Source organism: Microtus pennsylvanicus, chromosome 17 (assembly GCF_037038515.1).
Source record: "Microtus pennsylvanicus isolate mMicPen1 chromosome 17, mMicPen1.hap1, whole genome shotgun sequence".
In the NCBI taxonomy this organism is placed as follows: Eukaryota; Metazoa; Chordata; class Mammalia; order Rodentia; family Cricetidae; genus Microtus; species Microtus pennsylvanicus.
The window spans coordinates 32529983-32553161 of record NC_134595.1 but is presented as its reverse complement, the minus strand read 5'-3'; the positions used below and the strand labels follow the sequence as shown (position 1 = coordinate 32553161).

At 41.9% G+C, this 23179-nt stretch overlaps 1 protein-coding gene and 2 pseudogenes across 3 annotated transcripts in view; 2 read left to right on the top strand and 1 right to left on the bottom strand.

Moving 5' to 3' along the window:
- The window catches only part of Usp40 (ubiquitin specific peptidase 40), an 80717-nt gene extending 66593 nt beyond the window's left edge, over positions 1–14124 (bottom strand). For 2 of the 3 annotated variants that reach the window (XR_012908163.1, XM_075951290.1), the window contains exons 1-6: positions 13999–14124; positions 12861–13078; positions 9757–9824; positions 7866–7979; positions 4184–4348; positions 1586–1732 (exon numbers count right to left, since the gene is read on the bottom strand). Coding sequence is in view for 2 of the 3 variants with exons in the window: in XM_075951290.1 (XP_075807405.1) it covers positions 1586–1732; positions 4184–4348; positions 7866–7979; positions 9757–9824; positions 12861–13059 (693 nt within the window). In the remaining variant the exon portion in view is untranslated. The remainder of the gene's footprint in view (positions 1–1585; positions 1733–4183; positions 4349–7865; positions 7980–9756; positions 9825–12860; positions 13079–13998) is intronic. The other variant, XM_075951291.1, reaches the window with a different exon arrangement.
- A 5419-nt stretch (positions 14125–19543) lies between these two features.
- Positions 19544–20526, top strand: LOC142836826 (UDP-glucuronosyltransferase 1A8 pseudogene; annotated as a pseudogene).
- Positions 20527–21609: 1083 nt separating this feature from the next.
- LOC142836941 (UDP-glucuronosyltransferase 1A8 pseudogene) lies at positions 21610–22491 on the top strand (annotated as a pseudogene).
- The last annotated feature ends 688 nt before the right edge of the window (positions 22492–23179 follow it).

Here is a 23179-nt window from a genome sequence, read left to right as displayed (position 1 = left end):
GGGAATGGAGTTACAAATGGTTGTGAGTCACTGTGTGGGTCCTGGGAATCTATTCTTGTCCTCTGGGAGAGTAACCGGTACTCTTAACCACTGAACCACGTCTCCAGTTCCCATCTGTTGTTTCTTAAATTCAAAAGCATATACCTTGCTGCTGTTTTAATTCCTCAATTTAAACAAAATCCTAGTTAAACTGCTTTTTAAGAGTCATCAGCTGTCCCCAGTGCTCTTTCACTGGTGGCCTTAGGGAAGAAAAATGTTTCTCATCAGAAAATAATCAATAATTATATATGTTTAATATTACTAAACTATTTAAAGTTACATTTCATATATTCTATGGGTGAAAAAAAAGGTGAAATAAGGCTAGGAATAGTAGTATACACTTATGATCCAAGATTTAGAAGGAGGAGGAATGAGAGTCTGAAGACAACCTGGGCTATAGAGCAAGTTCTTGAACAGTCTGGGCTACACAGCAAGACTGTTAAAAAACAAAAGAAAAAAAAGTATACATTATAAGATGGAAGATTTCTAAACTCATTCCAAAGATGTACCTAAACTAAACAAGAAACTTAACTCAATATGGCTAAGAAAAAAGTGCTATGTTGGTCACAGGTAGAGAAGGAGCTGAGAAGAAGGTCAGAGAGGTACAGCAAGCGGCACATCCAAGTCAGAGGAATGAAACATTTATTAATCTCTCTCTCTCTCTCTCTCTCTCTCTCTCTCTCTCTCTCTCTCTCTCTCTCTCTCTCTCTCACACACACACACACACACACACACACACACACTCACACACACACTCACACACACACACAGCTGTGAAAGGATGTTGAAAAAGAAATATACTTGGTTGCTAGAGGATAAAGGAGAAAAAAACAACTCAAAAAGGTTTTCCAAGTCTGCCTTCTGAAGACAGCAATACACAGGTCAGACTCCAGGAGAATAAGTACATAAACTAGGGTAGGGTAGAGAACCCTTCCTGCAGCTGACACAACACAGTAACAAGCATGAGGCCAGTTTTCAGCTCAAAACAGAGTAGCATCACAATGGAGCAATGAACAAAATACATAATGTATGGACATAACAGAGAGCAGTGCATTCATCCGAGTAGTAGCCCTCTCTGATTCTTCTCGTTGGATATTTTCGTCTCCCTGGAATACAGAGTAACTAAGCCTACAGGGATTACTATACATGGCCACAATGAACAGACGTGAATCTGAACAGAGTTCCATACATGTCACTAAGTTCACCTTCTGTCTCAACTCAGACAGAGAAGACATCAGCCACTCTCATCTAGTCTTCCTGACTTGCTGTTCACAAGGACGAGGAGGATGCCGAACTTAGATAAGCATTCCTGACACTTAATAATAGGCATACTGTACTAAGGCTCAAATATATTTTCCCATGAAAGTAGTTAGGTTAATAAAGCTTAACTTTTTCTGTTAAAAATTTAAAGACAGCTAATGACATAAACATCTTCTCAATCTGTAGTATTCAAAGCAGCTAAGTGTATTTTCCTGACTTCACACAGGTGACTAGAGCTGGCAAACCTTCCTGTCTCCAGGCAAAAAGGAAAGGAAGGCATGGTTACCTTTGCTGCTTTAACCAGTCGGTCACAGGTTCCACAGTGGTACAGGTTGTCACAGTCAAAAACTTCCTCTTCTACATACATGTTCCAGAGTGCATCTTCTAAACCAGATACGTTTTTGACTGCAACTGTCAGATCCAAGAAGTCTTCCTGAAATATGAAAGATTATTACACTGAGATAACAAATGATTTCACAGAAGTTTACAACTGAAATATATAGAGAATTATCAAATATATATTTTTCTATTTGCACATAAGAAAATATATATGCCATGATTATAAATTGTAAATTCTTTTTTTTAAAAAAAGATTGATTTATTTATTTATTATGTATACAGTGTTTTGTCTGTATGTATGCTTGCAGGCCAGAAGAGGGCACCAGTTCTCATTACAAATGGCTGTGAGCCACCATGTGGTTTCTGGGAATTGAACTCAGGACCTCCGGAAGAGCAGTCAGTGCTCTTAACCTCTGAGCCATCCCTCCAGCCCTATATTGTAAATTCTTATCACTATTCTTTCTAAATAAAACTATAATTTTGCTTAAAGTACATTAAGAAAACAGTTTAAAAGAGAAAGGTTTATAAGTTTAAATGTATATGAAATAAAACCTCATGTTTCCCCAGGAAATAAACTGCAAAAAATATATATATATACCTGCGTTAAAGTATCACACATACACACACCATATAGCACACACATGTACACACACGTACACATGCACACAAACATGTATGCTTGCAAATTCACACACCTGCACACAGTTGATTAGCACTGCTTTAATCTTTAAAATGATAATAGCAATCCTCAAGTAGAACTGAATTTTTCTACTGTAAACTTCCTCATTTTTTCGCTAAGATTGGTTTAAGATATGCTGAGAAAATGACAAGAAAACAAATTTTGATCCAGATTAAACAGGTATTTCTACGAAAATTAAAAAGATGGCACTTTGTAAAAAGGAAATCTCTTAAATCTACTGAAACTACATTTGAATTTTATTTCTAGCAATAAATGCTGTTAAAATTTTGCAAGTTTAAATCACATTTCTAATTCTGTTCATGCATGTAGTAGGACTTTTTAAAGAGATTATCAAGACTGAAAAGTAGCAGAACACTAGCTTAATTCATGGCAAAGCTCTTAAGTAACAGGACTAATCCTTTATGTTAACAATATGTGCATAAAAGTTACTGTTTATAATTGATATGCTTTTTGCATGTCATGTTTTACCATTGCTTTGTAAATCAATGCATTAGAGCTCAATCAAAGACACACAGGACATCTTAGTTATTTTCAAACTAGCCTAACAAGACAGCTTCTATTAGCACAGGAATAAAGGCCAGACATACTGCTTTTATTCCCAATTCTTCCTTAAGAAATGAAAAGACTGGAGTTGGAATTCGCAGCAGTGCCTTTGCCCAGCACCTGTAACTATCTACGCAAGGCCTTCAGCTCAAACTCAAGAACCCCAACAAATAAATAAATAAATGAAAAAACCATAGATCTATTTAACACATATTTATTAATATATATTTGCATCTATTTCTTAAAAAAAGCAACAAATGCATTTGGAAAATGGTATTAAAATTTCCATTCAATCAGATAAAAAAAAACTTCCTATGACTCCTACCATAATAACAGGAGATATTAATTAAATATTCAGTAATGAAGCCATTTGCTGATTAGGACTTTAAAAGCAACAGAGATGATTTCATTGACACAAATTCCCAATCAAACTCAACTGGCAATCTATATTATCATAAAGAAATGAAAGTCATAATTCAAACAGAACTGTACCAGCTTTAGATGACAGTTTACATATCATATAAATATAAGCATACATTGCAAATACACTTCCTGAAGGTTATTAGCAAACTAAACCTATTATTTAGAGATTCGTTAAATATTCTTTGATATCCTGTCTTTATTACCTCCCTAATTAAACTTTCTTCTGTGTGTGTGTGTGTGTGTGTGTGTGTGTGTGTGTGTGTATCACGTGTTTACCAGTGCCTGCAGAGCCCAGAAGATCCCTGGAAGATGGAGCTACAGGCAGCTGTGAGCAGCCCTACATTGGTACTCAGAATGGAACAACAGTCCTTTGGAAGAGTAGCAGCAAGCATTCTCAACCACCGGCCATCTCTCGAGTCCCTTAGTGAACTGTCTTTACACTGGCTCCTTTCATGAGATGTCTACATGTAAACATCTCCTCAAACCTTTTTTAAGAACATGTATCAGAATATATGAGAACTGAATAAAGACTGTTTTAAGAATTTGCAGGCTGGGGAGATGGGTAAAAGTCCCTAGAACCAAGCCTGACAATCTGAGTCAATCCCCAAAAACTATGTGGTGGACGGAGCACAGCAGATTTCATTGTAAGAATTATACTTGAGGGGCTGGAGAGATGGCTCAGAGGTTAAGAGCACTGACTGCTCTTCCAGAGGTCCTGAGTTCAATTCCCAGCAACCACATAATGGCTCACAACCATCTGTAATGAGATCTGGCGCCCTCTTCTGGTGTGTCGAAGCAGAATGTTGTACACATAATAAATAAAAAAAAAAGAATTATACTTGACAATATTTGTAAGCAGAGGAACTTGTGTCTGCTCACCTGCTTCTCACTGATATTCTTACACTCTTTGCAAACAATCTGGTTCACAATGGTGCCATGGTATAGACGATTAATGAGGTCATGGCCAGAGGTCCCAACTAAAGATGTTTCCAAAGCACTGAAGAGAATTCGGGTCAGTTCCTGCACATCATGCTGCCTCATTTCCTAAAACATAAGAAATAGTTATTGTTTGGAGACAAGGTCTTTGGGTTGCCAAGGCTGGCCCTGAATTTACAATCTTCTGCATGAGTCTGAGTGCTAGCATTATAGGCACAATATCCAGCTAAAACAGCTGCCTTTTAAATACAACTTTTGCTTTATGTTTTTAAGAATGGATTTTTAAGAATGCTATCAATTAAACATATAAGAAAAACTTTGAATAGATGTATAGATTACCACCTATTTTTATTTATACCTCAAAACAAAATTATAATAGGCAATGTTTAGTGTGCACAAGCAATTCAACTCACTCAGTGACTGTGAAGTGCGCTCTGAATTATGAGAGAACACCCACCTGCCCCTGTCACAGGAAGACAGAGGAAAGAGCAGGACAGGTTTAGACAGTGTAGAAGCCAGCAGTGGGTGCACAGGTAAACTTCACTTAGATCACAATGCCTGGGGACAGCAGAAACCAGAACTGACTACTTGGAAGCATAAACCAACAGCAACAACAAAAAAAAAGAGCAAAAAGAGCAATGTAGTGTTGCTGAGAAAAATTCAAACTGACTCTCAACTTGAACCCATTCTGAGTCATTGACCGTGTGTGAACTAGTCTTTCAGAACAATCTGCCCCTCCAAGATGTGCTCTATCACCGAGAAGCAGAGAAGGGCAGTGAAAGGGACAATTAGGGGGCTAAGACCTAGCACCAGGAGGAGCTGGGGCCTTAAACAGAACAGCAAGTGCTACTGAGCCCATTCCACTGACATAAAAGTGTCACAGACACAGCAAGGTGTCTTTCAGCCTTGGCACATTGATGTTACTGTTGCCTTCACCACGGAGAGCCAAAAGGAGGCAGAGGAACAATTCAGTGTGTAGAAAGAGAGGCAGCCAGGGGAACAATATAAAATAAGTTTATGTGACATGTGTCAGATAAAGGGGATGAAAGCTGAAGCCAAGTATGAGACTGGTGATCTTTTCCTTGCCCTTTAAAATAAAAGATAGTAGGCGATGTAAATCTGTCTTCTATCACTGGCTTGAAAAAGAAGGAAAACTTCAAGGTCTGCTTCTAAGCAACCATTTATTTGGCAAAGTTACCTCAGAGACCTTCTACCACCCAGGTTCAGTCCTTTACTTACAAAATATAAAAGAATTAAGAAAAGTGTTTCAGCCAGGTGGTGGTGGTGCATGTCTTAAATCCCAGCACTCGGGAGGCAGAGGCAGGCAGATCTCTGTGAATACAAGAATAGCCTGGTCTAAAGAGTGAGTTCTACGACAACCAGGGCTACACAAAAAAAAAAACCCCTGTCTCAAAAAACACATGTATGCATGCATGCTCGCGCGCGCGTGCACACACACACACACACACACACACACACACACACACACACACACACACAAGGAAAAAAGAAAAAGGAAAAAACCAGGCTGTGGGCCTGGGTGGTAGTTGAGCTGGTCAGTCTGGGCCACTAGGGCCACCTGCCTCAGGCGGGAGGGCAGAGTCAGCCCCCTATGCCCATTCCCTCAAGCTCAGTCACCCGTGCTGCAGTGTTCAGAGAAGCAAGGCGACCTTTCCCTAGGCCAGTTCAGCATGACTCACTGCAGTGAACATTTGCTAGTAAAGTTGATTGGACAAAGGGTATACTATATGATGCCAAAGCTTCCAATGCCTCGGGACAAATAAAGAGGTGTTGGAGAGCAGGAAAGAAGAATGAAGAGGGTTTTGTTGTTGTTGTTGTTGCTTTGGGAGGGGGGCGTTATTCTCTTTTTGTTTTTGATTGTTTGCTTACTTTGTTTTGTTTTGATTTTTTAAAATTTTCTTTTGTGGAGAGGATATGGAAGAAGCAGAAGGTGAGAAGAATTGGGGTGCACAATATGAAACTCCCAAAGAACCAATAAAGAAATTAAGGGGCTGGAGAGATGGCTCAAAGGTTAAGAGCACTGACTGCTCTTCCAAAGGTCCTGAGTTCAATTCCCGGCAACCACATGGTGGCTCACAACCATCTGTAATGGGGTCTGGTGCCCTCTTCTGGCCTGCAGGCATACAGACAAACAGAATATTGTATACATAATAAATAAATATTTTAAAAAAAGAAATTAAATTAAAAAAAAAGAAAAAGAATTTGGAAGCCAGCAACTTAGTGGAAGCTCAGATACAAAGAGAAGTCTTCACTGAAACGTAGCATATCCACACAGCAGAGGCTCACCGGACAGTAACAAGGAATGACCTAACATTATCTTAAGTGAAACATGCAAGGTACAGAAGATCACATAGTGTATAACCCTATTCCTATGTAATATTCAGGAACAGGCAGATCTACAAACAGAAAGCAGGTTTTAGATTAACCAAGAGCCAGAGAAGGAGGGATGGGGAGTGACTGCAAATGCATGGGGATTCTTTTCAGAGCAGAAGTGAAAACAATCTGACGTGACGGTGATGGCGCCCAATTCTGTAAAAATACTAAAAGCCACTGAACTATACTTTTTTTTAAAAAATATTTATTTATTTATTATATATACAATATTCTGTCTGTGTGTATGTCTGCAGGCCAGAAGAGGACACCAGACCTCATTACAGATGGTTGTGAGCCACCATGTGGTTGCTGGGAATTGAACTCAGAACCTTTGGAAGGGCAGGCAATGCTCTTAACCACTGAGCCATCTCTCCAGCCCTCAACTATACTTTTTAAAAGACTGACTTTCATGGCATGTAAACCTCAATGAAGGAAGGATAAAGGAATACACCTCAAGCATCAGTCCTGTGCCTCAAATGTAACATACTTTTTAGGGAATGTGCTATTATCTGCTTCAAAGTCCAAGCCCTACTTCTTTGATCCCAGAGGGCAGAATCATGGAATTAATAAGGAGTGCTCCTACTTAGAAGGCCGCAGGGGAGAGTTTTGCAGGAATGTACCTATTCCACAAACAGTAAGACCTTGACAACAAGATCCTTAGTTATTGCCATAGATGTTTGTTTGTATGTAGTGGAATGCCTGTTAGGAATACAAATAAAAACGAGTCAAGCTCTACAGGAGATACAGGAAGAAAATGAAATGGAAAGCTAGGGGTCAGGACAGGGACATGAAAAGACCCAGCAAAGCACCGATCTGACTGCGGTGCGCTCTCGTCAGAGTGCCCATACCAAACAAGAAGCACATCACAAAGGTGGGCAACATTCTAAACACCCACTAGTTTATCCGTTATTGCTGAAGACTGAAAAGTTAATGAACAGCTTGACATCTACACAGTAAATAACATCGATGTAAGAAGGGTTAAAGCTCAACTAAACAATATAAAAATTGCTGAGTACAAATTACAAAACTCAGTTCCTATATTTCCCCCGTATCAACAACATTCTTCGCGACTGCAGGACATAGCCAGTTGTAACAGTCTCTATTCAGAAGACCTAAACATGCACATGTGCCCTGTAACTATTCATGAGAAGACATTCCAACATGATGAGTCCAAGACAAACTTAGAGGACATCAGACAAAACAGGAAGCCTCCCTGTTGGCACCTTCCTACCTCATCGCTGCTCCACCCAAAGCTGTCAGTGAGGTCTGTGGTTGATGCAGCCTCCTGGTCCAGGAGCAGAAGCTGAGCAAACAAGCGCTGCAGCTGCAAAGGTATGATCCGGACCTGGGGAGAGAGGTGGGTTCCAGACAGATGTTCATGGGCAGAGTGATTCGGTAGAAAAATCCCTCATTACACAGGTACAACTAATTAAGATTCAGTTCTTTGAAAATTCTAACTCATCCAAAAGGTTTTAGTGATTTGGAGTTTTCTTCCTCGACATAGTTCAGATCAATATTAAAAATTCAAATGGAGTCAGGCGGTGGTGGTGCACAAGCCTTTAATCCCAGTGCACAGGAGGCAGAGGTAGATGGTATCTGTGAGTTCGAGGTCAGCCTGGTCTACAAGAGCTAGTTACAGGACAGCTAGGGCTGTGACACAAAGAAATCCTTACTTAAAGAACAAAACAAAATTCAAATGGGTCCTAACAACCACACAAATGATCACACAGTTCCCATAGTTCACTTGTCCTCTAAAACATTTCCATACACATATTCCAGGGGAATGCAGGCATGTTTCAGGCACACAGATCTCAGTCTGGAGTTCTGAAGCTTCAGAAGCTAGGCTACACCCTGCCTCCCTTTCTGCTAGCTCCAGTCCAGAGAGCAGGGCCTCTCACAGTCCAGTGTGCAGGCCAACTTTAAAGATTCAAAGGGAGAGTAAGCATTCAGGAAGACCTGTGACAATTCTGTATTCCCATGATATTAAAAATATATACTACAAAAGCATTGCTCTGCAACAGAGTGGAAAGAAACTGATCTGCACTAAAGTCATTTCTTGCCACAAAGCCTTTTTTGAAGCATGGGACTGCATCACAAACAACCACTGTTCCACGGACCTGAGCCTGCGTCAGAGGAGAGGCTTCTGAACGAGGTTCCAGCAGGAAGAACATTAGAGTTGTGCTTTAAACAACTTCACCACAGCAACATACAAAACAATGTCCTAATTTCTCCTTAATGTATTTCCAGAACACTAAAGTGATAAAATGCTGGGCTCTAGGGTTTCCCCAGTGGATTACTGCAAATAAGTGTACTGAATGGATGTTCTGGTTGGCTAGCATGGATAGTTTCCGAGCTTCTCCTCTGCCTTGAGAAGAAGCACAGCAATGCAAGACATGTTTGCAACAGCAGCAACAGCAGCATGACATTTTGAAAGACTTTTTTTTTTTTGGTTTTTTTGAGACAGGGTTTCTCGGTGTAACAGCCCTAGCTGCCTTGGAACTCACTTTGTAGACCAGGCTGGCCTTGAACTCAGAGATCCGACTGCCTTTGCCTCCCTAGTGCCAGCATTAAAAGTGTGCAATACCACTTCCTGGTGAAAAACCACTCTTTTTTGAAGGAAAATTTCGTTGCTGATTAAGTATGAGGCAAGTCCCTTTCTGCCAATAAAGATAATATTTGTAATAAATGACTTTGTTTTCTATGAATTGTGCCATTTCCAGGGCTAGAGAGATGCTGCAAAGGGTAATGTGCTTGCCACACAAGAATGAACACTGGAGTTCGAATCCCTAGCACCCATGTAAAGGCAGGCCGGGTGTGATGAGCAGCCTTAATCTCTGCTCTCAGAAGGCAGAATGGAGTTCACTGGGACAAGTGCGCTAGGTAAATTAGCTGAAACAGTATAAGTGAGACTCCCTGCCTCAGTGAATAAGGTGAAGTGTGATGGAGGTCGTCAACCTCTGGCCTCTATGTATATACACGTGTACGCTCACATACACATGCACACTCCCACACAGGCAAACATGCATATGTACAGGAATGCACACGGCACACATATACACATGCAACCCCTCCCACCATTTCTTGAATACTCTAAAAGACCCAATAAATTATAGATTTAGTACCTTTGCATCAGGCTTATCCTTATCCTCTAAAGAACCAAGCTCTTCCGGACCAAGAGAAAATAAAGCTTCTAAACAAAAAAGTAGAGTCAGATATGTAAATGGTATGATTTTATCTTAGAAAATTGTTTAGGAAGCAAGACCTCCATTAAGCAATATCAGCAAATGATTTAGAATGACTAAGACAATATTTATACCTTTCTTTTTTTCCAGTACAGATTTTATTTATTTATTTTTATTTAATTTATTTATTTATTAAGGATTTATGCCTCCTCCCCGCAACCGCCTCCCATTTCCCTCCCCCTCCCCCAATCAAGTCCCCCTCCCTCATCTGCTCGAAGAGCAATCAGGGTTCCCTGACCTGTGGGAAGCCCAAGGACCGCCCACCTCTATCCAGGTCTCCTAAGGTGAGCATCCAAACTGCCTAGGCTCCCCCAAAGCCAGTACGTGCAATAGGATCAAAAACCCACTGCGATTGTTCTTGAGTTCTCAGTATTCCTCATTGTTCGCTATGTTCAGCTAGTCCGGATTTATCCCTTGCAATATTTATACCTTTCATCTACACATTTTGCATTTTTAACATTGTTGTCTACTGAATCGAAGAACATCAAGTGATGTACTACTAGTATATAATCATCACATGACACTTCAGTAACACAGATCCATAGAACATAAAAATATAAGCAGGCAAAGCACTATGGGACATCGCTTAATCCTAGAATTCCTGGGTCAGAGGCAGGAGGATCTCGAGTTCAAGGCCTACTTGGTCTATATAACAAGATCTGGCTTCAAAAATCCAAAGACCAAGAGGATGTAGCTGCTCCAAACAAAACCACTATAAACATAAAACCAACCAACCAAAAGTGATTGGTTTTCACTGTCTTTGGCAACAGAACTCAAAAGTTATGAGTCGTCTTACAAAACAGAAAAACATCACAGGTATGTATTTTCATATGCCAGGCTTCTAATCAACCCTGCATGTCAAGGACCAGACTGGATGTATTTTACCTTGAGATCCTGTCCTTTACTTTTTGGTGTGTAAATATCTTTTCTACAATTCCAGTAATAAGAGATGGCAGTGATCTTACTTGAAAAAGGAGGTTGTCAGCCCCTGCACTGGCCTCCAGATTTTTTGCTTTTTGAAACATTTCACTGAGGTAAGTGATGAATGGGGTGAACAGGTCTCTTTACTGAAAAACACTGATGCCCTAGTGATTACTCTTAAGAATGTTTTGTTTCTAAGTGCTGGGGCTGTAAAAAATAAACTAAAAGCCTATAGGTTAAAGAACAAAACCACTCCAGGGCTGTTAGGATAATCTCCCATTATTCCTTACTGCAATGTACTGGCAATATAATGGAATTCAATTTAGCTTTACTTTAAAATGCTACTCCCCCAAAAGACATATACACATATAAGTCCCTTTTTTCCTCTGTTGGTACTCTGTTAGCCTTTCCAAACTATAATCCACCCTGCCCTGCAACAGCAAGGTCAGGGTAAGCCATGCAGAGTGCACAGTGCACGCACTAAAATGTCAAACTACATGCTGGACCAGGTAAGAGAAAGCTGGCCTGCAGCTTTCAGGCTCTGGGTATTCTCTATCATCTGTCTTGTCCCTCACCTTCTTTCTCTTTTTCTTTCTTGGGTTTTTGAAAAAGTCTCACTATATAGACCAGACCAGCCTTAAACTTTTAATCTTCCTGCCTTAACCTCCTGAGTGCTGGGATTACAGGATATAGCTGCCTATTTAGTTTCTTTTTATTCATTGTGTTTCGAGAGTGCCTCATGTGGCCTTGAACTTCTGATCTTCTTCTTGCCTCTACCTCCCAAGTGCTCTCAGTCTGTTCTTAAGGTTATTTTTTTTGCTTTAAGTTGTCTTTTACCTTCAACCATATTAAAGATCTTTATGCCTGAGTTATCTATTTAGTATTGCTGAAAACTTCCACGAGTAGAATTACTGACTACTGGGAGGCAACTTTATGTAGAGGCTGAAGTCAGGGACACAAGACACCACTCTGGAATTTGTCAGTTCACTCCATTAGAGTGGCCCACTAGACACGGACAACAGGTACTATTTCCTAGATTTCGGGAGAAAGAAGCCTGAGTTTAGAGCAACAGAAAACCTGACAGAAGATCTGATACACTAGGTGGTAGTGGGGACTTGGCATTCAAGTACAGGCCAAACAAGCTTGTCCTCAGAACAGAGAGAACCTGTGGAGATGTGAGCTACATATTCATGTACATTGGGTTCTCCACTGAGAATGACGCAGAGGCCAAACAGGGCTCATGATGGAATCAAGAACAGACGCTAAGACCCCACTGAAGGAAGCTGGAGTACAGAGATGGAAGTGGAACAAACACATGGAGAAACAAGGGCAAGAAAGGAGGTTTTCGTGCAGACTGCTTGGCTTTTAGCACCAGGCTTCTGGAGAAATAGTCTGTCATTACCATAACTCTCCACACCCATTTGATACAGCTAATCTGAGTGGGTTTACGTTTCTTTTGGGTCTTTGAAATTCATAATTTCCACATTTTAGAATGATGAAGGAGGCATTTGTACGTAACTTTTCATTCTTACCAAGGTCTGGGTAATTAGATTAATGGATATATGAATGGCCACCCTCCTGAGAGAACTAAAATTCCCAAGAAGCTTCCCCCAGGTCAGGTTCTAAGCCAAACAAGTTCAGGACAGATCTGCTCAGAATCAGAGCTCTCTGAACTTCAGAAACACAGATACTTAAGTACGAATGTATATAAATAATGTGACAAGTCTTCCCACTGCAGAAGCCAAGGCTTTCTGTGTAGCCTTGACTTGTTAGTGTTTGTTACTTTGGAGAAAGGAGAAAATTATCGTTATGTTGTATTTTAAATTATGGGAATTAGAAATACTTTCTCTTGTTTTTTTGTTACAAAACACTACAATCACCACACAGAACAGATTTCTTTAAATTTAAATGTCACAATTTTCTTCAGAGAACTGCCAATGCACAGCATACTTTGTGACAATGAACACCTTTAAAATGCTTTCTCTTTGATGGTTTTTACATAATTAATTATATATCAAACCCGCTGTCCATATTATTACTCGAATGCACGTAACATAGCATACCTCTGAATTCAGGTGTGAAATGAAGAGTCTGAAGAAGGGAATTGAGGTAACAGGTTCCACCCTGATTTCTGATTCCACTTAAATTGGTGAATTCTCTAGGGGCAGGTGGCTCCAAACCTTTAGTCTTTAATTTCTTCCCTTTTCCATACTGACTATTGGACACACTGGAATAATCCTCTTCAAACAGGTTCCCAAACATTGTGGAACCAAATGCTATCCTTTAAAGAAAATGACATGTTACATAAATGCTTTTATTCTTGAACCCCCCCACCCCGAAATCGTCCTTGTATTTGAGGGGAGTTGTTTCGTAAACTTGTTCTTCAGAAAATACAGTAATTTGGGTTTTGGACACTGACTTCTCTTTCATACCTACAGGGGTTCTAATTAACCTGTGTGATCCTGAACAAGTCATTTAAACAATATTTACTTCTATGTAAAATGTGGTTGTACATGTTTTTTTAGGGTAGTTTAACCAGTTACACGACAAAAGAAAGGTACTAAATACAAAGGGCATGGCCTCCAGGAACCAGTAACTGTTCTTGGATTCCACGTCACTAAATGAGAAAACTGAGAGTTGACGGCAGCCTTAGGATCATCAATAATTCTGAAATCTCAGCTTCTCCCATTTCGTCATATCCTGTACCAGATCACAGAGTTTCAGTGAATCAAGCCTATCACATTAATCGTCTTGATAGTAAGTTTCAGCACTCTGGTCCCAAACTATAGAGTCTGGAGTGAGTACCTGAAGGAAGACAGACTCTGGCCATTAGAGCTATGGAGTCCAGTGGGGAGCTGCGGGAACCTGCTCTGTTTCTCGTGTGGTGGCAGGGAAATTGAGGTGAAACGCTAAGGACATTTTCTAGGGAGCAGGAAGGGCCGAAATGCAGTTCTTTCCCTTTTCAACACAGTCCTCTGAAGAAAAACTCAAAAACCGGAACTCGCGAGTCAGGCTACGCCACGGAGGCCTTCCCGCCCACCAAGACGCCCAGGGCCCAGGAGCGCGACCAGGCGCGCGTACCCGCTGCCCGACCCCTGACGCGCCGCCAGGAGAGGCCGAGCGTCTTGCCTCAGGCCGTCGGCGCCGTCCCGACGCTGCTCTCGTCCCTCCCTGCGCCCCCGTCCCCCCAGCCCCACTTACTGCCTATAGCCCAGACCCCCGCCCTGGCCACAGCACAGAGTAAACGAACTCGCTCCGAACGGGTACCACCATGCCGGCGAGGGCGGGTCTCTGGAAAGTGATTTTTTTTTCCGTACGCGGACTACATTTCCCAGGATGCTTCGCGCCACGCGGAGCTTTATGGGCAACGTAGTTGTGTTGCTCAAGAGATTATGGGTTGGGCAGGGAGACTGCTCTCTTTCCTGTCAGCATGCAAGCTAATGTTTATTTTTACAACTACCTGCAAAAGTTAAAGACTCACGCGTTGGGGTTACATGTTCCTAGAGATTTCAACAATTAATTGGAATATATATTTACATATTCTCTGCTCTAGGATATACAAAGGGACCTTAAAACAGTTTTTCTTTCAAGCATATATCCAATACAAAACTTGTGAAAATGTTCCATGTTCCGTGAACCTTACATTGTCCTCAATCTTTATTTAATCTCTATCAACTGTAAGTGCTTTATATATAACCATGCAAGCATGTACGCACACATTATATTCAATTAAAAAAAAGATCTCTCAGCCAGGCAGGGGTGGCTCACACCTTTAATCCCAGCACTCGGGAGGCAGAGACAGGCGGCTCTCTATGAGTTCGAGGCCAGCCTGGGCTACAGAGCGAGTTCCAGGACAGGCTCCAAAGCTACAGAGAAACCCTGTCTCAGAAGAGAGAGGGGGGGGGGGAAGAGAGAGAGAGAGAGAGAGAGAGAGAGGGAGGGAGGGAGGGAGGGAGGGAGGGAGGGAGGGAGGGAGGGAGGGAGAAGAGAGAGAGAGAGAGAGAGAGAGAGAGAGAGAGAGAGAGAGAGAGAGAGAGAGAGAGAGAGATTAACGTGTAGGCAAATGGGGGCGCATTTCATTGATTAATGCCCACTATGGGCAGCGCCACCTTTGAGAAGGTGGTCCTGGGTTGTATAAAAAACAAACTGAGTGAGCCACACAAAACAAGCTGGGTTCCTCCGTGGCCCTGCTTCGGTTCCTGCCTCTAGGTCCCTGTCTCGAGTTCCTGCCCTGACTTGCTTTTATAAAGTAAGCGGTATGAAATCAACCCTTTCCTCCCCCAAGTTGCTTTTAGTTGTGTGTATCACTGTAATAGAAAGTAAACTAGGACACCCAGGCAACTTCCCAGTGCTTGGCTTATTACTAGATCTTAATATTAATTGGATGAAAGAATGGGCCATATCAGTAGGTGTGTGGAAGACAGTGGTACTGAGAGCAATGCAGATTACGATGGCCCTGCTTCCAAATTCTCATCTCAAGCCACTTCCCAAGGCTTTCCAATTACACAGTCAGTTAGCCACAGCAATGGCCCCGCTTCTTGGTACCAACTGTTGGATGACTTTTTTTTTTTTTTCATTGTTGTGTTAAATACTTAACCAAAGCTACTTAAGGAAAGTATGGTTTCTTTTTGGTTCCTGATTGGAGGGATAGTCCATCAGGATGGAAAAAACTTAGTGGTAAAGCAGCTCTAGTTGTGGTAGCAGGAATGTGAGACCACTAGCCCACGCTGTGTCCACAATCAGGAGGCCGAGAAGGATGAACGCTGGTGTTCCGCTCACTTTCTTTTTATTCAGTCCCAAACCCCAGCCCATCTGAAGGTGCCACATGCATTCAGAGTAGGCCTTCCTTCCTAATTAAGCCATTCCGGAAATACCCTTGTAAACACACATCCAAAGGCGTGTTTCCATGGTAACTGTAAAATTCCAGCCACATAGAAAATCCAAATGAGTCATTATAGTGGATGATTCTTTTGATGTATTGTTGAGTTTTTATTTCGTTGGGGAGGATTGCATTTACGTTCACCAAGGATAGGGGCCTTTACTTTTCTGTACCTTCTGAGTTGGCATCAGTGTAAGGAAAGGTGTTTGAAGGTATTTTCTCTATTTATTTATCTGAAAGGACACATGGTTTCTTCCCTGTGGGTCAGCACACAGAGGCTCATCAGCATGGTACAAAGGCGTCAGGCTACATCTTGAGCTGAGCGCTCAACTGGACAGCCTTGTCCATAAGGTAGTGATTTTGTTTGTTGTTTGTTGAAAGAAAGATTCAAGAGCAAGGATCCTGGAGGTCTGAACCAAGACTTAAGAAAGCTGCTGAGGCCAGGCAAGGTACAGCAGGGGTAGATTTTCTATTTGGAGGCTCTGAGAGTCTATTGCATGAAGTTATGATGATGAAGCCCAAGTTGCAATGGAGGCCACAGGATGTTGGTGATAATGGGATACATTCAAGCGGGGTATTGCAACCCCAGTAAACTTTTTTTTTTGTCCCTGACAACTGGAGTGTCCATCTTCATCTTTCACCTCTTTTGTGACAGGGTCTTTCATTGTTCCTTGCTGCATATTCCAGGGTACTACTTTAGTTACTGTTCTATTGCTGTGAAGAGACACCATGATCAAAGCAATTTCTAAAATAAAGCATTTAACTGGGGGCTTACTTACTGCTTCAGAGGGTTAGTCCATGGCCATCATGGTGGGAGCATAGCAGCAGGCAGGGAGGCATAGTGTTGCAGTGGTCGTTGAGAGCTTTCCTATTATCCACAAACACTCAGTAGAGAGTGAGAGAAACCGGGCCTGGCATGGGCTCTTGAAACCTCAAACCCAGTGGCACACCTCCTCCAACAAGGCTACAACTCCAAATATACTGCCTTGTGACCCTCCAGGGATTTTTCTGTGTCTGCCTCCCACTCTGCTATAGACACACTGGAATGACATGTGTGGGCTAGCTATCTTACGAGGTGGATTCTGGAGATCCCAACATTGGTCCTTACAGCTGCAACCATTTTACCCATGGCACCATCTCTCTAAGGAGGCAGTTGGCTTTGAAAAATTAAGGAATGCTTATGAGCCTCTCCATTATCCTCTGAACCACAGTCCCATTCCACCACCTGTCCATCTATACACAGAGGGCCTAGGTCAGTCCCATGCAAGCTCCCAAGCTGTCGGTCCAGGGTTGTGAGCTCCCATTAACGCTCAGGTCATCTGTGTCTATGGATTTCCCCATCATGATCTTGACTGCCCTTGCTTCTTCAGTCCTTCCTCCCTCTCATCATTTGTACTCCCTGAATTCGGCCAGGGCTTGGCTGTGGATCTCTGCATCAGTTTCCACCAGTTACTAGATGAAGGTTCTCTGTTGACAATGAGGGTATTCACCAATCTGATTACAGGAGAAGACCAATTCAGGCACTCTCTCTCTCCGCTATGAGTCTTAGCTACGGTCATCCTTGTGGATTCCTGGGGATTTTCCTGGCACCGGTTTTCTCCCTAACCCCCAAATTGCCCCCTCTATCAAGATATCACTTTCATTACTCTCCCTCTTCATTCGACTCCCAACTCAACCAACCCAATCTTTCATGTTCCCATCACCTTTGCCCCAACCCCCACCTGCCCCCAGTTTACCCAGGAGATCTCATCTATTTTTCCCCTTCCCAGGGGAATCCATGAGTCTCTCTTAGGGTTTCTCTTTGTTACCTAGCTTCTCTGGGGCTGTGGATTATAGCTTGGTTATCTTTTGCTTTACAGCTAATATCCACTTATGAGTGAGTACATAACCATGTTTGTCCTTCAGGGTCTGAGTTATCTCACTCATGATGATTTTTTTCTAATTCCATGCATTTGCCTGCAAATTTCATGATGTCATTGTTTTTTACAGCTGAGTAATACTCCATTGTGTAAATGTACTATATTTTCTTTATCCATTCATCAGTTGAGGGACATCTAGATTGCTCCAGGTTCTGGCTATTATGAATAATTCTGCTATGAACATAGTTGAGCAAGTGTCCTTGTGGTATGATCGAGCATCCTTTAGGTATATGCTCAAGAGTGGTATTGCTGGGTCTTGAGGTAGATTGATTCCCAGTTTTCTAAGACACTGCCATACTGATTTCCAAAGTGGCTGTACAAGTTTGCTTTCCCACCAGTAGCAGAGGAGTGTTTCCCTTACTCCATATTTTCCCAACATAAGATGTCATCAGTGTTTTTGATCTTAGTCATTCTGACAGGTGTAAGATGGTATCTCGGAGTCATTTTGATTTGCTTTTCCCTGATGACTAAGGATGTAGAGAAATTCCTTAAATGTCTTTCTACCATTTGAGATTCTTCGGTGAAGAACTCTGTTTAGATCTGTACCTCATTCTTAAAATTAATTATCTGGTGTTTTATTGTCTAGTTTCTTGAGTTCTTTATTATTTTGGAGGCCAGCACTCTGTCAGATGTGGGGTTGGTGAAGATTTTTCCCATTCTGCAGGTTGCTGTGTTGTCTTATTGACCGTATCCTCTGCCTTACAGAAGCTTCTCAGTATCGGGAGGTCCCATTTATTAATCGTTGATCTCAGCATCTGTTGCACAATGAACTTTAAAGTCAGTTTCCACCAATGGAGATGTATTCATTCCTGTAGTCCTTTCTAACGTTTAGATTTTCCTGTGAACAACAGAGACACGTTATCTTACAAAAGTCACAGTAACCATTCTCATTTTCTGGGGTCTTTGGATTAATATTCATGTATTTTTTGATACTCTAGAAAAAAATCTTTTTAAAAATTCTAGGGATCCTTTGTTTGGATTTTGGTGGACTTTTTGTATTTTACTTTAACTCCTCTTCTTGGGAAACCCTTTACCTATTTCTTTCCAAGTGCACTGTCTACAATGATCCAATGTATTCATTCCTGCGTTGTTAGAATTCCAGCAAGTTTCTGTTGGCTGGGGTTCTGAACGAGTTCTTCTGGTGGAGGCATTGTGACTCTTTAGTAGTCTTGCTGACCACTGATACTTTATGTGATTAATTAAATATTTAATAAGGGCTTGTCTGTTTGACCAAGATTAGTGGGGAACAAAAATAGTTTATCAAGTCCAATGTACCAGATGCACTCACAGAAAGTCATGTGAAATAGATAATAACCGTAGACAATATAATCCCTGTAACAGTCCATGGAGGTGAGTTTTCAGTTTTAACATAGCCACACAGAGAGGTTGTGTCTGGAAAGGGAAGGATAATTCTGCAGCAAACAGACCAGAACAAGCTGCAGTGCCTGTCCAATGCAGAATTGCCTATGACAAACAACTCCACTGCCAGCCACGTCAGGAAGAACGATCTCCCAGTACTCCCTTGGAAGTTGTTGGCCAACTTGTTTCTGAGCAGAGAGTTTTCATTACTCTGAGCACACAGCCCAATAATTGCTTCTGGAAAACATCCAGAAAGGCAATGTCTCTTCAAATTCCCTCTCATTTTAATCTTCCTGAGCTCTCAAAGTCCAAGATCATTGATTAAAATTCTGTCTCAACACTTACCTTGCACAACATGATTCTCTCCATATCTAGGAGCATATGCTATTCTTATCAGAAACATGCAAGTATCTCAGCCGTTACTGTTGACTAATCCTTGATCTTCTAAGTTCACTTATTGGCAGTGTGTATGATATTTTTATTAACACATAAATATGAAATCACTTCCACGGGGGGCATTCTTGCTTGTATTCTCCACTTGTGTAAGAAGAGCCCAGGGTCTCAGCAACTAGATTCCCCGGTCCTACACATGTCCCATGGCTCCTGCAGGTTTCCCAGCCTCCCTTCCTCTGTGTGTGTGTGTCTGCTGCTGGCCTCTGGCTTTTCCCAGGCAGGCAGGCTGCTGGTGGTGCCCATGGACGGGAACTAATGGTTTACCATGCAGTCGGTTGTGGAGAAGCTCATCCACAGAGGGCATGAGGTGGTGGTAGTCGTGTCAGAGGTGAGTTGACAACTGGGAAAATCCGTGAATTTTACAGTGAAGACATACTCAACTTCTCACACTCTGGAGTATCTGGACCATGAGTTCAAGGTTGTTTAGATGTTCACTGGAAAACACAGGGCAGTAGCGTATTTTCTGTATCACAGCATTCATCCAGTGTTTTATCTGAATTGTGTTTTTCACACTGTAAGGATTTGTTTAAAGACAAGAAGTTAGTGGAGTACTTGAAGCAGAGTTCTTTTGATGCTGTGTTTCTGGATCCTTTCGATATATGCGGCTTGACTGTTGCCAAGTACTTGTCGCTCCCATCCGTGGTCTTCGGCAGGTCAATATTTTGTCACTATCTTGAAGAGGGTGCTCAGTGTCCCAGCCCCATCAGTCATGTTCCCAGAATTCTCTCGAAATTCACAGACACCATCACTTTCAAGGAGAGAGCGCAGAACATGGGGGAGTGTGCATTTGCCCCATTTTCCAAAACTGCTATGGAAATTGCCTCTGAAGTTCTCCAGACCCTAGTGACTGTGGATGACCTTGTCAGTCAACTTTCCATTTGGTTGTTACACACTGACTTTGTGTTGGAGTTCCCCACTCCTGCTATGCCCAACATGGTCTTTGTGGACAGGATCAACTGCCACCGGGAAAGCCACTTTCCAAAGTATGTTATTTCATCTTTAGTACATGGAGAAAGGCCTGGCTCTGAGAGTCTCACCACAGGTGCTGTTGCATCAGCTGTCCTGGTAGCTGAACCTGCACTGCATGCCGGGAGCATACCTAGAGCCATTGAGTTTTGAACTCAAGCAAAAGACTTTGCGTGACTACTGTTCAGTCAGAGATAAGGGAGATTAGAGTTCTTAGTTAAACATGCTAGTACATTGCCAAATATCCTGTCTATAATGACTCAACACCAGGACTAAGTCCAGTATCCGAGCAACATCGTTCTCATTACCGGTTTGGGAATCTGGCAACGCTTCTGTTCTGAACCTGTGATGACATTGCAAAGTCCTAAGTCAGAGTGACCTCAAAATCTTCAGCAAAGAAAAGCCTCTGGTCATTGTACCTGGGGCAAATAAACCTGGCCATCATCACTGGAGGGCTCAGAGGCCTGTCAGAGTTCAGAGGCTCAACACTCTCTTACCTTCTGTCTAGGTGATGATTCAGAAGTCAGGCTCAGAAATTCTATCCTTGAAGGAAAGAAAGGAACCTTTCCACTGACTCTCAAACAGCCCGTATTTCAGAGATACTACTTTTCTCATGGGTGGTGCCTGGACTATTGGCTTACAGCATCCACAGGCTGAGTGGTTGTCAGTCAAGTCTTTTGCAATCTCAGAGCTATGAAGCCGCCACACCCACAAGAGTTGTAGAGTTGTTTTGGCTCTGTCCCAGCCCCTCCTAATACAAAGCATCCTATAGTGAGGGACTGGCTTTCCTGTGATCTTCTCTAGCATTCTGTTGCTCTTCCTCTTGACCAGCTCATTCCCACTGTCTAGTCTTAGCCTACTTTCTTAGGATGTTCAAACAAACGCATGATGCATAGAGACTCCTTATAGGCAGTGAATTCTAAATTCCAAAAATCCAAACACACTGTTTCATTACTCTTTCAAAACTGGTATTGCAAGTATTGCAAGAGAAGACATAATCTTTCCAAGGCAAAGATCATACTTTCTTTAGTTGGGAAACACGTAAGTAGATGTTTCAGCCAGTGAAGTTCATTAGTTATTATTCTTTTTGAGTGAGTCATTACCATTGAATTTTACTTCCCTTATGCATATACACACACCTATAGCTGCTGAGAGTGCTTTGCTGTCTGTTTTCCTCTACTGTGTCGTAAGAACCCAGAGTCTCAGTAACTGGATCTCCTGTTCTTCATGTCTCCCATGGCTCCTGCCGGTTTCCCAGCCTCCCTTCCTCTGTGTGTGTGTCTGCTGCTGGCCCCTGGCTTTGCCCAGGCAGGCAGACTGCTGGTGGTGCCCATGGATGGGAGCCACTGGTTCACCATGCAGTCAGTTGTAGAGAAGCTCATCCACAAAGGACATGAGGTGGTGGCAGTTGTGCCAGAGGTGAGTTGGCAACTGAGAAAATCTCTGAATTTTACTGTGAAGATGTACTCAACTTCTCACACTCTGGAGGATTTGGATCGAGAATTCAAGGTTTTTAGTGATTCTCGGTGGAGACCTTGGGAAGAAAACCTCTACTCTTTATTTCGCAACACAAACAGCAAGTATTTTGAATTAATATTTTCACAGTGTAGGAGTTTGTTTAATGACAAGAAGTTAGTGGAGTACTTGAAGCAGAGTTCTTTCGATGCTGTTCTTCTGGATCCTTTCGATGTGTGCGGCTTGACTGTTGCCAAGTACTTGTCGCTCCCATCTGTGATCTTCACTAGAGGAGTATTTTGTTATTTTCTTGACGATGGTGCCCAGTGCCCCAGTCCTCTTTCTTATGTTCCCAGAGTTCTCTTCAGACTCACAGACAACATGACTTTCAAGGAGAGAGTGTGGAACCATCTTGTCTATACGGCGGAGCATTTAATTTGCCCCTATTTTTACAAAACTGCCATAGAAATTGCCTCTGAAGTTCTCCAGACCCCAGTGACTATGTATGACCTCTTCAGTCAAGTATCCATTTGGCTGTTACGCACTGACTTTGTGTTGGATTTCCCCAGACCTGTGATGCCCAATATGGTCTTTATTGGCGGGATCAACTGCCACCAGGGAAAGCCACTTTCTAAGGTATGTTGTCTCTCCTTTAGCACATGAAGAGAGGTCAGGCTCTGGAAAACAAAAAAAGACATTCTTTACTGAGTTATGATTTGATATTTACATTGGGTGCATCTGGAATCACTTTCTGGTTAATAGAAAATTCTATACAGGTGCCCTGTTAATATGGGTATGTTTACCCATGGCGTAAAGGCATATAAATTCCTACCTATGGTTGGGATTTTAATTTATGTGAATATATGTATATATGCCCTCTTCTTTGCCCCATGTTCATGTAAGTTTGTGTAGGTCATGAAAATAAAAAGGTACCTTGAAAGGGGAAGGAGTGACCTGAAGGGAAGGGGTGGAGAAAAGAAACAGAAGTAAAATATATGTAACAAGAAGCAGAAAGAGGGACTAGTTAGTGGGAAGTAAGGGGGTGAGCAATGGATTCAAAGGATATAGTGGGATAGTTGATGAATGGGTTATATAAGGGCAACGTTTAAAACATATATGCATGAAAATGGCACAACACCCACTATTTTATATGTATTAATTTAATTTTAAAATGACACAAGACACTTTCAAGCTACATTTTAATATTGTGTTTAGAGTCACTGAAATACACATCAAGGCATGAAACCAGTCTACCCTCCATAGGAAAGCATTCTTAGCTGTATTTATAAATTTTCCGAATTTCAGAAATTATACCCATACTGAGTAGCTACATTCATACATTATGTAAAAT